Source organism: Gekko japonicus, unplaced genomic scaffold, assembly GCF_001447785.1.
Source record: "Gekko japonicus isolate JY-2015 unplaced genomic scaffold, Gekko_japonicus_V1.1 scaffold723, whole genome shotgun sequence".
Classification (NCBI taxonomy): Eukaryota; Metazoa; Chordata; class Lepidosauria; order Squamata; family Gekkonidae; genus Gekko; species Gekko japonicus.
In genome coordinates this window covers 275,236-291,612 of record NW_015165850.1, presented here as the reverse complement: position 1 = coordinate 291,612, position 16,377 = coordinate 275,236, and the positions used below count along the sequence as shown (strand labels likewise).

The 16,377-nt window shown below is 42.1% G+C and overlaps 1 protein-coding gene across 2 annotated transcripts in view; it reads left to right on the top strand.

Annotated features, from left to right (window-relative positions):
• Positions 1 to 1,789: 1,789 nt before the first annotated feature.
• Positions 1,790 to 16,377, top strand: part of UBR2 (ubiquitin protein ligase E3 component n-recognin 2) — a 67,197-nt gene continuing 52,609 nt past the window's right edge. For both annotated transcript variants that reach the window (XM_015411114.1, XM_015411115.1), the window contains exons 1-4: positions 1,790 to 1,894; positions 8,569 to 8,828; positions 13,481 to 13,559; positions 16,115 to 16,225. In XM_015411114.1, the coding sequence (XP_015266600.1) occupies positions 1,817 to 1,894; positions 8,569 to 8,828; positions 13,481 to 13,559; positions 16,115 to 16,225 (528 nt within the window). In that variant the 5' untranslated portion in view covers positions 1,790 to 1,816. The remainder of the gene's footprint in view (positions 1,895 to 8,568; positions 8,829 to 13,480; positions 13,560 to 16,114; positions 16,226 to 16,377) is intronic.

The window sequence follows — 16,377 nt, the reverse complement described above, 5'->3', positions numbered from 1 at the left end:
TTGGCAAGAGCGGATGCATGGAGCCACAGTTAGCTGATGAAGGGCCAGGGCCAGTGGGGAAGAGAGGAGGAGGAGGGCTGGCACATGGACTGGGAGACAACTGGGCTGTCTTGTGCATGCCGCTCTGGGGGGGGAAAGACCTCCCAGCCTTGGAAGCAAGTGGAGGAGCAAAGGGGAAAGGGGGTGCTGATGTTGCTGCCACACTTCTGAACAGTCGCAGAGCTGGGAGGCAGAGTGAGTGTTGGGGCCGGTGGGGGATGGCAACCTCCCTTTCCCCCCACCTGTTCGCAGCCTGTGAAGAAACAGGGGTCGTGGGAGGACAAAAAGTGCCCCCTGGAGGTTTTGGGAACATCCTCTCCACTTCTGTGGGAAATGCAGGAGGGATAAGAACTGGGGGTAGGGGTATCTGGAGGAGCCTGGTCCTGACTCGCCCTCCTCCTGAGCCAGGATCCTGTCATCTGGGTTACCCAGAGCCAGTTGTTCAGCCTGGCCCACCTCACAGGGTTGTTGTTGGTAGTCGGGATAAGGTGGTGGAGGGGGGGCATCCAGTGTGCCTCCTCGTGATCCTCAGAGGTAGGATGGGAGAAGAGGGGGAAAGTGCGAGAGACAGATTGTACCCATGCTTGACTGCTGAGGCTGGTCATAAGGGGGTGCTGAAAAACTACTTCATTTACTTGCAAGGACAATGACTCAACTTTTAAAAGTGCCATACATACAGAAAGTAGCTCATTTGTATGGAAGTGTAAGATGCCTCACCCTTTATGGTATCCCTTGGAAAAAACCTCATCTAGCATATGGTTAAATGCATTTATTGTGGCTTTTGTGGGTTCCCCAGTAAATCAATTGATTTCACTGCTGGGAATCAATTGCTTTTGTTTGTATTTTGAGTAAAAAATAATATTGTTAATTGGGTTTGCCTGTGTCCTTGATAAAGTTTATATCTCTGGTACCTGGCATTACATTTTATGGCACATATGGCTGGGCCTTACAAAGTAACATTTATGTCAGATCTGACCCTCATAACAAATGAGTTCGACACCCCTGTATTCTGGAAGGACACAGATCTGGGTGGAGGGAAAATTTCCCAGTGACTTAACTACCCCACTGTACTTTACAAGGGCCCTGCCGTTTATGTGCATGAAAAAAGATTGTAAACAATGGGGCCAGAAAAAGCAAAAACTGAAAAGGATAGAATTTGTTTATGCAAAGCCAGCTGAAGGAAAGATAAGATTAGAGCCATTCAAAACAACAACTGATATTCCTCCCCTCCCAAAACCATCCTCCACAGGTCCTGCCCCAAAATGTCCGAGAATTTCCCAACCTGAAATTGGCATCCCTAGGCTGGAAAGTTCTATTTTATTTGTAAGTTGTTAAGTTTCATTGCAGCCCTGATAGCTACAGGACCATTAAACTCACTGTGGCAAGGGCTTCTTAATTAAGTTCAACAATCTTATGTTTTGATAGGAGCGGGTGATTACACCTACTCGTGAAACCAACCCTGTCCAGGCCTACTGATTCCCTGAACAGGCACGGTGGGTGGAGACAATGACACGTCACTTCACTGAAGGACGCAGAGTCCTTTGCTTCAGCGCTTGTCGACTACAACTCCCATCATACCTCGCGCGATCCTAAAATGGAGTTTTTGCCAATGGGGTTCGAGGGCGGTCACCAAGGATTGGGGCCGATTGAGTGAAGGCCGGGTGGAAGGGAGGAGCGCCGAGCGGAAGCTGGTTCTCCTGGTAGAGCGGCCGGCTGGGTCCGGTTCCGGGTGTCATTTACTTGGCGACGGAGGAGGGGGAGGAAGGAAGGAAGGAAGATGGCGTCGGACTTGGAGACGGAGGTTCAGGGCTTTGAGAGGAGCTTGCTGGAGTGTTCGGCGGAGGAGACTGCCCTGGTGAGGCCCGTCATTTCGCAAAGGACCGTGAACGTCGCTTGACACGGAAGGGGGGTCGGGGACGGTGAAAGCCGGGATGAAAAAAGAGACGGAGGGTAGAGACGAGCGGGTCTCAGAGACGGGGACTAAAGCCAAGGGCGGCGGGAGAGGAGTGGGGGAGGGAGATGCTCGGTGGTGGGGGCTCCAACCAGAAGCGCACCAGGAGTTTGCCAGAGAGCCGGTGGGTGGGTGGGTGGGTGGCTGTGAGGCCGTAGGCACAGTGACAGGAGCAGATACGAGGGAAGGCAACAAGGAATGGGATCGAGGACGTTCGAGAGCTAAGGCTTGCAAAGCAAACAGTTGGGAACTGTTGATTTAGGCTGCGTATAGCTGGAGAAGAACTTGCCTTTCTGTTTTAGGAAAAGCTAGGTCACTGTTTGGTATAGTGCCAGGATCCTTTGTGAGTGTGACGGCGGTGTGTTCCTTGGGGGAAGGAGTTACCAGTGGACTGTCTGCGCACTTCATCTGGTGAAGTAGGCTGTTGCACGCAAGAGGCCAAGCCAGAATACAATAATGAGTCTCGAAGGCTCCTCTCCGTGTGTGTGTGTGTGTGTGTGTGTGTGCTTTGACCTTGCTGCAGAGGAGCACATCCATTGTTTTAAGAACAAATGTGGAGCTGTCAACCTGCACTGTTAGCCTTGACAGGTTGACACAGTAGACATAGACCAAAGGGCAAGAGGCATTCTAATGAAACATCTTTTGCAGTGGGATTGATCACATGCTGCTGAAACAGATTTCAGGAACACATTTGCTGACTGGACCAGAGTGATCGCATACATCTTTTTGCTTTCTGTTTAATCCTCTGTCTAGTAGAAATTGATCCTAAGAACTACAGTTTGTGTATTTGCAATTTTTTTGGAGTTTATAAATTGTGTTATAGTAAGGGGCTTGGCGACAAACAAACTGCAGCACTATGGTACATGGAGGCCACTGAACTGAGATCTGTTTAAATACCCTCCTGATACCATCTACTAAATGGAAGACTGCTATCTTGGACCATCTTGGAGCATTTTATTTTGTAAATTTGGTAACAATTTGTTTAATCCTGTTTTTATGTACTGGCCCATGTGCCCTGATGTTAGCCGCCCTGAGTCCGTTCGCGGGGAGGGCGGCCTAGAAATTGAAAAATAAATAAATAAAAATAATAAATAACAATCTTTATAACTAAATTATGATTTGCATTAAAGGCATTGTACATTTAAAATATTCTTTTCTGGGATCTCCCTTCCCACTTGCTCCCACTACTTTGCTCTTAAGATTTCAGCAGGTGCCAGTCTCCATTTGAACCCCCTAATTACAGGCCATAATTACTGGGGTATGTAAACATTGCTTTTTATACCATTGAGTTTATCGTTCAGAAGTCTTGTGGCAGATTGCTCAAGTGCACCACTTTTGTCCCTTTAGGGAATATTTTTCCAGTCGCCTCTTAATCTTACCTCTGTGTTCTCTTTTAAAGTTATGAAGTTGGTTATCTCATTAGTGTTTGTTCTTATGACCTGTTCTAGGAGGCAGGGTTTATTAGCAGTATGGACTAGATGTTATTTGCATGTAATTCTACCATTGAGACTGGTTGCTAGATGCACCATCCAGGCAGTCATGTGACACAAGCACGGGGTGGTAAAAGAATTTCTGCAGGATTCAAGAGTATATAGATTTATTGGCTAACTATTTGTTGGTTTTATGGGATGTTTAAAATCAGTATCGTTTTTTTGTTTTAAGATAAAGCTAGAAATTGGAAGCTATATGCAGTGTTCTAACAAGGTTCTCCTTCATAACATCTGTTTTTATGTTTTGTATGTATTTTAAATCTTTTAAAAATTGTTGTGATGACGTATATTTGGGCATGGGTTGACTTTAATGGTTTTATCATGCAACTTTATCATGTATCTTCTGCAACTTTATCATGTGTGTTTTAAATTGTGAGCCACCTTGGTGGCCCTTGTAAGGGCAAAAAGGCATTATACAAATTTTGTTAATAACAACAACAATAATAACAGTCTTGATGTTGGTATTTATTTACATTATTTATAGTCCATCTTTCTCACTTGGACTCAAGGCAGATTGCCCAGAATGAGTCCATATGATTAAGATGGACATTCAATAAACAATGAGATAGGATTTGGGTTGTACTACCAGCTAGAAGTCTAAAAACAAAACTGAAGCAAGGCATAAATGAACATGACACATTAGATGATGCAAAATTACACAATATGATCCAAGCTACAGCAAACTAGACACGGTAGTACAGACCACAGTAATTTATTAAACGCTACTCTATTGCCTGTGTAGAATAGCCCTCTTAAATAATTCAGTTTTCCATAGTTTTAGAAAGCTAGGGGAGTGGGAGCCTTCCTTACCTCCTAAGGCTGGCCATTCCACAAGGTGGGACCAGAACAGAGAGGGCACGTCTACAGCAGTTGTTGATTATGGCCGTTTGCAGGTTGGCACTGGTAGGAGGCCTTGTTTAGATGAGTGAAGCTGTCATGGCAGAATATAGGGTGAGAAATGGTCATGCGGATATGAGGGTCCAAGGCCATGAGGGGCTTTGTATGTAATAGCCATTACTCAGTAACTGATGGGCAGCCAGTGGAGTAACTGAAAATTGGGAGTAATATGCGTGCTCCATCTAGCTCCCGATAATAGATGAGCTGTGGCATTCTGTACCAAGTGGAATTTCCAAATGGATTTTAAGGAGACACCAGTGTACAGTGCATTACAATAGTCTTAATGTCAATGTGGCATGTATCCAGGTGGCCAGATCATCCTTCTCGAGATAAAGGTCCATTTTTTGAGCTAGGTTGAGTTGAAAGAAAGCCTTTTTTGCGACTGCATCAACCTGCTTCTCTAGCAATACTGTTAGGTTCAGTACATCCCTGAGACTTTTAACAGAATTGGCAGGGGTCAGCTTAACACAATTAAAAGTGGGAAGCATAATGTCCTCTAAGACCTCTACCTTCCTAACCAGCATTACTTCTGTCTTCCTAGGGTTTAGTTTCGATTTGTTCACTCTTAGCCATTAAACCACAGCTGCCAGGCAGCGGTTTAGGATGAGGATATATGTAGCTGAGTATCGTCAGCATATTGATGACAGCCAACCCTAAAACTATGACTGATTTGTGCTAAGGACATTACATAAAATTGAAGAGCATGGGGGACAGCTTTGCACCCTGTGGGACTCCACAGGGTAGGTCCCGCACTAATGAAAACTGGTCTCCAGTGGCAATTATTTGGGTCTGGTCCATGAGGATTGATTTGAACCAGTCCAATACATAACCCCTAATGCCTACTTCTAGTTCCAGGTGCCTCAACAAGATGGCATGGTCCACTGTATCAAAGGCAGCAGATAAATCCAATCGGCACAACAGGGAGGCCTGACCTTTGTCTACATTTAGACAGAAGTCACCAACTAAAGCCAGCAGAGCCATCTTCATCCCATAGCCCAATCTGAAACTAGGCTGAAAAGGGTCTAGAGCAGATGAGTTATCCAAGAAGGCCTGGAACTGGTCTGCTACTGCTCTCGCAGTCACTTTGCTTATGAAGAGCAGATTAGAGACAGGGTGATAACTGGCTGCATCATTTTTCTGTAGGATTTTTTTTTTTTAAGTAGAGGACATATAACTGCCTCTTTCAGTAGCTGGGGGAAGGTGCCCTGAGTTAGTGACTGATTTATAATAAGCACTAAGGATTCATTGATGTGGTCTTTGCACAGTTTTAGAAGCCAGGATACTAGGTACAGGGTATGACCAGAATTCTGTTGTTACTGTAACATTTAAGCATTTCAGATTGGTATGTTCTTGGTAGTATCTGGGGTTGGTGTGGGTGGTTTTGAAATGTGTAGTCATTTGCAGGCTGAGGTCTAAAGGGCTTGAGACATTCCTTGAAAGTTAAATACTAGGTTTGATGGAGTTGGCAAACATATAAAACTTAGTCCTTTTGTCATATGTGTTAGCAATTCTGTTTTAGTAAGTGAAAAAGATATTTTATTTATTTATTTAATTTATACCACACCCTCTCCGTGAAGCAGGCTCAGGGCGGCTTACACAGTTTGATACATAAATAACAGTTAAAATCCACATAAAATCATCTAAAAACAGTTCAGTTAAAACAATTTGGTATCATAAAGTGCTAGCGATAATTATTGCTTAACGATGGCATACTATATGAGTGCATGCAAGGTCTAATTAAATGTTCTGCTCCATGATCTTCCTGATATAAGCAGCAGCACAGGCTGTAGATGTCAAAGCCAAGGGCCAGGGCTCTATAATTGGGATTGTTGGTGGTAATAGTGGCGTTGGCTCCTTAGTTGAAGGCCTGGTGGAAGAGCTCCATCTTGCAGGCCCTGCGAAACTGTAAAAGGTCCCGCAGGGCCCTGATCTCTTCTGGGAGCTTGTTGCACCAGTATGGAGCTGCCACTGAGAAGGCTGTGGCCCTGGTAGTAGCCAGCCTGGCATCCTTGAGACCCGGGACGGCCAGTCGATTTTGAGACCCCGACTGTAGTGCTCTCTGGGGTATGTATGGAGAAAGGGGGTCCCTCAGGTATGTCAGACCCTGGCCATATAGGGCTTTAAATGTAAGAACCAGCACCTTGAAGCGAATTTGGTATGCTATTGGCAGCCAGTGCAATGTCTTCAGCACAGGCTGGATGTGCTCCCACGTGGGGGAGTGAGGAGGAAGCTGTCTTTTCCTTGGGTGCTGGATCCATGAGAACAGACATGTCTCTTAACTGAGAAGGCAGCTATTGACCATGTGCTCACCTGAAGAGCTGAGAGAGCAAGCTGCAAGGTAGAGGGAACTCTTTAGAGATATAGCATCCTAAGCTTTAGGAGCCTCTCCTATTTTAACATCTGATAGGGCATGTATAGGGAGAGGAACAGAGGACTGGCACTGTAACCATTTTTTTTTTAATCCTTTGCTCAGTCTGGTGCTGTGTTAAAAGCTTGCTTATGAACATTTTCTTTTTAATAAATACTTTATAACTTAAGATGCTGGCAGTGGTTCTATGTACCACATAGACCTCCACTGTCTTGGACCTGCTATTTTGAAAGGGGCGCCAGCAGTGTTCTCTCTAAGCTGACTTAGTGTGAGCTAGCTCACAGTTTTTTAGCCTCCAGCTCACACATTTTTGTCTTAGCTCAGGAAGGATGGCTCCAGAGCAAACTAATTTATGCAGTAGCCAAATCGCTTGCTTACAACTTTAATGCCAGTAGCTCACAAAGTAGAATTTTTGTTCACAGGACTCCACAGCTTAGAGGGAGCATTGGGCACCAGGGAGGAAGGCAGTCAGTTGACAAATGGCTATTCCTCCAAGGGTGTAACTGTCCCTGTGGTGACCAGGTGCTGGACAGTGGGAGACACAGAGGCAAGGCCTCAGAACTTGAAAGGGAAGCTGTGAGTCCTGACCCTCCCAGCAGGCAATTCTTACAAAGGTCAGGTGATCGTGGCGAGTTACTGGAGGGAGGGGGAGAGAGAGAGAGAAGCCTCTCCAGGGGTTGAAAAAACCTTGGAGGGCAAGGTGGAACAGGGTCTGCAGGCCAGAACAGGCCCATTCTACCACAAGGTGTATCATTTAAGTGACAATTCAATTTCTTCTGCTGGTGAGATTGCTTGAAAATTTTTTGCAGTTTTTTTTTAATGCAGCTGACTTGGTTGAAGAGTCAGGCTTTACAGAATAAGGGGAGGGAATTGTATAATCAGTTTTCACAGTTCATTTGGTTAATTCTGAATAGATTCTCACAAACTGCTAGAAAACAACTGATTTTTGTGTGTGGAAGATGTTGCAGTGATTTGATGGTCGGCTCACTAGGTTTTCTCATTCCCACAGAACTTGATCAGAGCTTGAAGCAAGTATTTGCATATAGTTCTGTTTTGTGGTGGCAATAAGTAGCCCCTTTGAGAAAGTAGTTTCCAGTCTTCTCTTTCATCACCTGAATTCCCTTGTCCCCTATCATTTTTTGTTACATGCTAGCTCACAACTGTGCACTACACTTCAACTTTTCCTGTAATTGTGTACATACCATAAAAACACCAAACATGACAACTGGGTTATTTGGAGCCTTGTATACTGAAGTTTATACACTTTTGTTCCTGGCAGACCTTGAAAACCCACTTCAGTGTTCTTTATTTGTAAATGAATGTAGTTTTAAAAGAAAAGCAAATCTAAGAGCTTTTAAAGCTGTGCATTTTGGTCACCTTTTAAAAACTCTAAAGTCATCTCTTCACCCTTGTTGAAACCTCATATGGGTGTCTGTGTGTTTCTTTTTTGCAATCCTGAATATGTCAGCAGAATTCTATTGAGAAAATTGTTCAAAGTCATAAAGGCTTTTGATGCTGTGGCTCTTGCCAGGGCAAGTTAATTGAGGACAGTAACTTTTATTCAAACAAGGATTATGCATTTCTTCTGTGTGTTGGTGAGAGTTGTGTCTTCCTTCTGTAAGCTTTTTGAAAATAGCTATGTTGGAACGACAGCTTAAGTTCAGACAACTGCATAACTAGCTATGCATAAAGAGCCACTCCTCTTGTTCTTTTTTCTAAATGCTGTGTAGGAAAATATGCTCACTACTGTTATATTTTTAAAAGATATGTGAAATACATATGAAACATTTAATTTGGTATTAATGTGTTTTTTTTTCTTTAAGAAATGGCTGCAAACTTCTGACCTTCCCAAAGAAATATACACGCATCTAGCCTGTTATGTTCCCAAAATTTACTGCAGGGGTCCTAACCCAGCCCCACAAAGAGAAGATATGCTTGCACAACATGTTCTGTTAGGTCCAATGGAATGGTACCTATGTGGTGAAGATCCTACATTTGGGTTTCCGAAACTTGAACAATCAAATAAGCCGTCACATCTTTGTGGCCGGGTTTTTAAAGTTGGAGAGCCTACATATTCTTGCAGGTAACTAGATTTCTCTTAAACTCTTAAATGTTTTGCTCAAACTTTTAGGACCCCTAATCTAAAAATGATTTGAACTATATTGGATAAAGCTGTGGCTTAGTCATAGAGCGCCTGCTTTGCCTGGTGTAGGTCCCAGGTTCAATCCCTGGCATCTCTGGTTAAAGGATCAAGTAGTAGGTGATATGAAAGGCCCCTGAAACCTGGAGAGCTGCTGTCAAGAGTAAATGGTTCTTTTATGGAGTTCAGCTTCTGAGGGAAAATGTTACTTTTAAAACAGGGATATGGAAACAAGTGTTTTTGTCTGTTCCAAAGCAACACATTAACTGTTCAACCACGAGGCTGTACTGAGATGAGTGTTGTCTCTAACAGTCAATCTTTGATAGGTAATTGGTTCTCTGACTGAAGAGAGCTCAGAAGTTTGTTTATTCCAAGTGTCAAGTGAAACACTTGTATCCTAGCCAAAAATCACTCAGTGTTATTTTTAAATAACCAGTTTGGTGTAGTGGTTAAGTGTGCAGACTCTAATCTGAGTGGTTAAGGAGAGCCAGTTTGGTGTAGTGGTTAAATGCGCGGACTCTAATCTGGGAGAACTGGGTTTGATTCCCCACTCCTCCACTTGCACCTGCTGAATGATCTTGGGCAAGCCATAGTTCTGGCACAGCTGTCCTTGAAAAAGAGCAGTTTGTGTCAGAGCTCTCTCAGCTCCACCTACCTCACAGGGTGTCTGTTGTGGGGAGGGGAGGGGAAAGGAGTTTGTAAGCCGCTCTGAGACACCTTTGAGTAGTGAAGGGCAGGGTATAAATCCAATCTCTTCTTCTTCTTCTTCTTCTAAAGATTATTTAGGATAACTCTAATCACTGATTATTGTCTAGTCACTCCTGAAATAAGTTAAATAAAAAGGAATCATGATACAGAAAACACTAGCATATGTTAGTGAAATTAAAAATGAAAAGCATACATGTCATTCCTTATCCTATCTATCTCAAATTTAAAATATAAAATACCATATCTAGAGATTGTCACCAAAACATTTTCAGAAAAAAGAAAACCATAACCCAAATCTGACAGACTCAGGCGTATTAGTGTGTGGCTAACTTCTAGATATCCAGTTATGTGAATATCACATGAGTGTATTAAACCATCTAATTCTGTTTCTTTTGAAGGTACCTCTGAGTAGAAAATTACACTTTCCCAAAGAATGCTTTTTTCGAATTGTGTTCTTCTTCTTCTTGGATTTGTTCAGGGCATGAAGCCATTTATTGATAAATTATCTATTCTTAAGGTTGGAATAGCAAGAATCATGCTGAAACAGCAAAAAAATTAAAATGCAAATACTCAGGCCTCGTTTGTTTGAGATGGAGTCGGTGACAGTACAGTCCTTAATAGACCAGTAGTCTGACTCAGTATAAGGTAGCTTTGTGGATATTTGTAGTCATGGGATCAACTGAATAGCTATAAAATGTTTTTAATGTTGTTGGATCTTTTCTGGTTTTTCTGTTCAAAGTGATAAGGTGGAAGAGAGACTAACTGCTAATTGTATTTTTTAAATATACCAATTAAAAGAGGTAGCTGTAAAAATGGAAAGGACTATTAAATTAATTTATTGTCCCTTTTTCTTGGATTGTAGGGGTCTCAGCAATCTTTTATGCTGTGTTACAACCAGGATTCGAATTTTATTTTAACAAGTATACATATCTGCCCTCTTTTTATTTGCAAGCCAGTGTTGCTGGAAAAGAACCAGGCTAGCTTAGCCTTTTTTATTTGAAACAGCGTTACCCAGTGGTTTTAAAATGTATTTTAAATATCTGTTGTCTTACTGTGAGGTCCTAGGATCTGATATACTCTGGGAGCCTCTTACGGAATTTGGCATTAGGATGCTGTGACACTTTAGTGGGAAGATCATGCTTCCATCCCTGTACTTGGTGCTTACCCTATCCTGTATATTAATATACAGAAGATAGTACACCACATTAGTGCTAATGCTGTCCCCAGCCCTTTATGTGAGTACTTTAGGGATAATTCAGGTTTTATTTATCTATCAAATTTATATTCTGCTCCCTCTCTTCCGAATGTGACTTGGGGCGGCTAACAGCATTTAAAATACACCAATAAAAACAATACAAAGATACAATAATCTATCCCCATTAAAATGTATCCACTATCAAGCAGGGTAGGATGTGTGCATGGTGAAGACAAGATAGCAAGCTGCCTGGTCCTTCCCAGTCACAAAAAGGCTGCCTGGAAAAGAGCAGCCTTGCATGCCCTGCAGAACCTAGGGAGGTCCTGCAAGGCATGCACCTCTTCAGGCAGCTGGTTCCACAGAACGGGGGCCACCACTGAGAAGGCCCTTGCCCTTGTTGACACAAGATGGGCAGGTCGTGGACCAGGGACCTTCAGTAAACACCAAGATGAAGATTGGAGAAGGTTCATGCTGGGAGAGGTGGTCCCAAGGGCATGAGGGTCCCAGACTCTCTAGGGCTTTAAAGGTAACTACCAACACTTTGAATTGGCACCAGCACCTAATTGGAAGCCAGTGCAGCTGCCGTAGGAAAGGTGTTATATGCGCTGACCAGGACACTCTCCCCCCCCCAACTATTTATTAGGATATAATAAAAATCACACCTATATCACAAATTATATTGTTATACATCCTTTTTCTCCTTTCTCCCCCCCCCACCTTATCGGCTTCCAACCTCCAGCTCTATCCTTAGAGTTACTTCTAACCTCTCTGTTTCTTTATACATCTACCGGTAACTTATCTTTCAGCTGTAGTACTTATATATTTATCTACTAATTTTCAATAATTATCAAAGCAAAATAAATTGTTCTTTAAGTCCCAATATTTCTCTAGATATCCTTTAAAGTCCTTCCAAGCTTCAAAAAATTCTTCAGCCTCCAAATTTTTAAGTTTTCTTGTCATTTTGTCCATTTCAACCATAAAAAGCAATTTCTTTATCCATTCCTCAATATCAGGAACCTTGTCTTGTTTCCAACATTGAGCATAAGTCATTCTGGCAGTTGTAATCATATACCACATCAATGTTCGTTTTGCCATATTGACTTCTTCCATTTTAAGTCCCAAGAGCAATATTTCCGGCTCTTTATTAAATTTACATTTTACAATTTTTTCCATTTCTGCATGTATTTCAGCCCAAAACAATCTTGCTTTCTCACACGTCCACCACATATGATAAAACGAGCCCTCTGCTTTCTTACACTTCCAACATTTGTTTGACATATTACTATTCATATTTGCAACCTTTTTTGGTGTCATATACCATCTATACATCATCTTATAACAATTTTCTTTTAAATTATTACATGTTGATATTTTCATTGCATTTTTCCATAAAAATTCCCAAGATGACATAGATATTTCTTTATTCATGTTAATCGCCCGTTTTATCATCTGTTCTTTAACTGTCTCATCCTCTGTATACCATTTTAACAATATCTTATACATTTTAGAGACCAACTTTTTACCTCCTTCAAACCATATATTTTCAAGATCATTATATTTTTTCCTAAAACCAAAAGTTTTTTTGTCCTTCTTAAACAAATCATATATCTGCCTATACTGTAACCAGCCATATTTAAAAGCTAAGTCTTCTTCCATTTTCATTTCAAACGATTTTCCCACTGGTTTCAACATGTCTCTATATTGTACCCAATCTTCACCCATATACATTGAAAAAGGTTTTAACACTTCTGCCGGTACAATCCAAAGTGGTCTCTCATCCGAGAAAAACCTCTTATACTTAATCCAAATATCATATAGTACTCTTCTAATATAATGATGCTTAAAAAAAACATCAGTTCCTCTTTCTTTTGCATCACATAAAATCTTCATCTTAATTTGTGGTTTTTTTCCGCCCCAAACAAACTTTGAAATTTCTGTTTGCCACCTTGTCAATATTTTCACATCTCTAATTATCGGGATTGTCTGAAATAAAAACATCAGTCGTGGTAAAATATTCATTTTAACCACTGAAATTCTCCCCAAAAGTGACAAATTTAATGTATTCCATTTTTTAATATCCTGTTGTATTTTAGACCAAAGTTTGTCATAATTATTCTTGTACAGGTCTATGTTCTTCATTGTCAAGTCAATACCTAAATATTTAGGTTTTTTCACAACTTCACATTGTATCAACCTCTGTAATTCCTCTTGTTTCTCTCCAGTCATATTTTTACACCTCACCTTGGTTTTATCCTTATTCACATAAAAACCGGCTAAATCTCCAAATTCTTTTATTCTCTCCATAAGCAATGGTAAATTCCGTGTAGAACATACATGAAGTTGCGTTATACTGAATCAGACCCTTGGTCCATCAAAGTCCGTATTGTCTACTCAGACTGGCAGCAGCTCTCCAGTGTCTTAGGCAGAGGTCTTTCATGTCACCTACTATATGATCCTTTTTAATTGGAGATGCAGGGGATTGAAACTGTGGCCTTCTGCATGCAAAACGGAGGCTCTGCCCCTGAGCTACAGCCCCCTCCCCTAACCACTCACTTCTCACTCAGTGACTGTGGAATGGGCTTCGGGAGGTTTGTTGGCCACATTTTGTGCGCTGGATTTTTGACCATTGTAAGGTTTGTCTTAGTTGATTGCTGAGCTTATATGTTAATTTTTACGTCTCTTCCCCCCTCAGAGATTGCGCAGTTGACCCAACGTGTGTGTTATGTATGGAGTGTTTTCTGGGAAGCGTTCATAGAGAGCATCGATACAGGGTTAGTAAAATTACTAAAATATATATTTGATTTTAGTGACATCTTGTGTTTCAGTATCCACTTTATTTTTTGGTCAAATCAAACAGTATTGGATTTTAAAAAGGTAAAGGTTCCCTTGCTCAAAAGCCAGTCGAGTCCGATTCTAGGGTTGCGGTGCTCATCTCCGTTTCAAAGCCGAAGAGCCAGCGCTGTCCGAAGACGTTTCCGTGGTCATGTGGCCGGCATGACTACATGCTGAGGCGCACAGAACGCTGTTACCTTCCCACCGAAGTGGTACCTATTTATCTACTTGCAGTTTCTTGCTTTCGAACTGCTAGGTTGGCAGGAGATTGGATTTTACTGCAGGCCTATTCTTTAATCTTTTCCTTTCCTCCCACTCAGTAGAAAGAGCCATGCGGTGGCAAGCAGGGGTGCTCCCACTTGTCTGGGCAGTCCTGGGTGTTTTCACACACTGTATTACTTTGATCAAAATTAAATGTTGGAATTTTATGAACTAGGAGCTTTGCAGCTCATAAACTTAAATGAAGTAGCATAAGTACTGTTTTTAAATTGAATATAATAGTACACAATAACTAAACATATTTGCCGGTTAAGACACCATCTGCCTTATTCTCACATTTAACACTGTAAAGTCACTTAACACTGTAATTTAAATATGAAATCTTTAGATTCATCAGGTATTTCTAGTAAGAGCCTTTATCACTGAACAAGTGGTGTGCTAAAAGTTGAAAATACCCAATAAATGTTTACTTAATGATAGAGTTTAGTGTAACTAGAAGTCAAAACGCCACTTGGTCAGTACTTCTGAAGGCTTGAGGGTTCAAGAATGACACGAGACACAGATCTGCAGAATCTGTCTGACCCGGACTGGCTCAGCAGCGTTTTATTTAGCTTTCCCCCTTTTCCCTCCCCCCTGCCCTGTATAGTGAGAAGCTACAAGCAGACTCTGAATGAGAATAACAGGATGAGCTCTGCCCACAGCTCACCTCCTTATCTTTTCCCGACTCTAGCCAAGTTTCTTCTCTCAGTGATCTCAGCAGATGTTTACTGGTGTCTTGCGCACTACTGCCCAATCTCCCTGTGGGAACATAGACCTCCGGGCATGCCTCCAGAGGTTTGCCGTCCCCACATACTTCCTTTAATCTAATTTAAAATTAGAACATAGTGCAATCCTAAACAGAGTTACACTCTTTAAAGTTAATTGAAGTCATTGGATTTAGTAAGGTGTAACTCTGCTTAAGTTTGCATTATAAATTGAAGTTTTTTTAATACAAACCATTGTAATGTATAATTTCCTTAGGTTACTTAGACACAGTTGTCTGCCTCTGAGATATTTTGTTTTGGGAGGCTGATCTATCACCATCTTCTGTAGGTGTTGCAGCACAAGCAGAGGCTTGAGCTGGAACAGTTTCTGTGTTACTTTATATGAAGTAAGGTAGAAGATTGCATCCTGCTTGCCTCCTAAAAGCAAGGAAATATTTTTTTTAATCTCAGCTCTTAACACTGATGGTCTAATGCTCAACAATGAACCACCCCCTTTTGGCTGTTTCATAAGGCCTATTAATGACTTGATTTGACACTAGCAGTAGGGACAGGTTTTAGGGGCCCCTTTGTGCTCATGGTATGAGCCCTAAATTAAAATCTAGTAGTATTTGCTAAACAGAGTATATACCACACGGGCTGGATAACACGGGGGGGGGGAGGCGTGGCTGTTAGCCCTGGAGCAAACTAATGCGCGACTGCACAATCAGGCGTCGGGTTGAGGTCCCGTCGAGCTCCCGTGGTTAGGGGGGAGGTGCTGATCACACAACGCGGCAAAGAAGCGGAGCGGTGCGGCAAACGGGGTTGTGTTTGTTTTTTAAAACTGAAATGTGCGCATGCTCCGTTGGGTGCTTGTGCGCATCTGTGGAGACTTGAGGGGAAAAAACCTTTTTGCGAGGGGACATGGGCGGGTGCCGGAACTACCACCAGAAACGCGATCAGACGCCCACCCTTGCCCCACAGTTTCCGGAAACTAGTACCTCCGAGGTACTAGTTTTTTACCCCGCATCTTCGGCGGGAAGCCTCAGGTGCGCCACGGGAGCTCTACGCTTCCCAGATGTGGCGGTGAGATTGCGCCCGGAAAATCCACCTATCTTCCGTCTCTCTAGCGTGCCTAATGCTCCGTGTGACCGGGGCCTGTGTTATTTTTGAAGCATGGTACACTATTTGCCTTAGTTAATTTACATGTCATACATCAAGAATTGAACAGAACAAAGTTTGAGTCCAGTGGTACCTTTAAGACCAAAAAAGTTTAATTCTGGGTATAAGCTTTCGTGTGCATGTACACTTCTTCAGATACACTGAAACAAGACTTCCTCAATGGCTACTCACCTGAATCTGTAAAGAACTGAAATATACTGTGTACTTGTGAAATACCTTGCAGATGTTTTTTTCAAGTCTTAAATTGGCCAACAGCCATTGAGAAATTTTATAAGAACCCTGTCTTCTCAGTTGCTCAGTTTTTTATTCAACAAGCAGACCTTTTCTGTTCATTCTTTTAAATAATACTTCAGATGACAACATCTGGTGGAGGAGGTTTTTGTGACTGTGGTGATACTGAAGCTTGGAAAGAAGGTCCTTATTGCCAAAAGCATGAACATACTTCGGAGACCACTGAAGAAGAGGTAACAATACACAGTCTTTCAAAATTATGATATAATGCTGCTGAGCAGGAAAAGGGAGTAAAGCTCAAACATTATACATGAAGTCTGCCAAGTTGTAGGCCTATCTGTGCCATATAATATCACTTCGTACTGTGTGGGCAAAACTTCCTGCT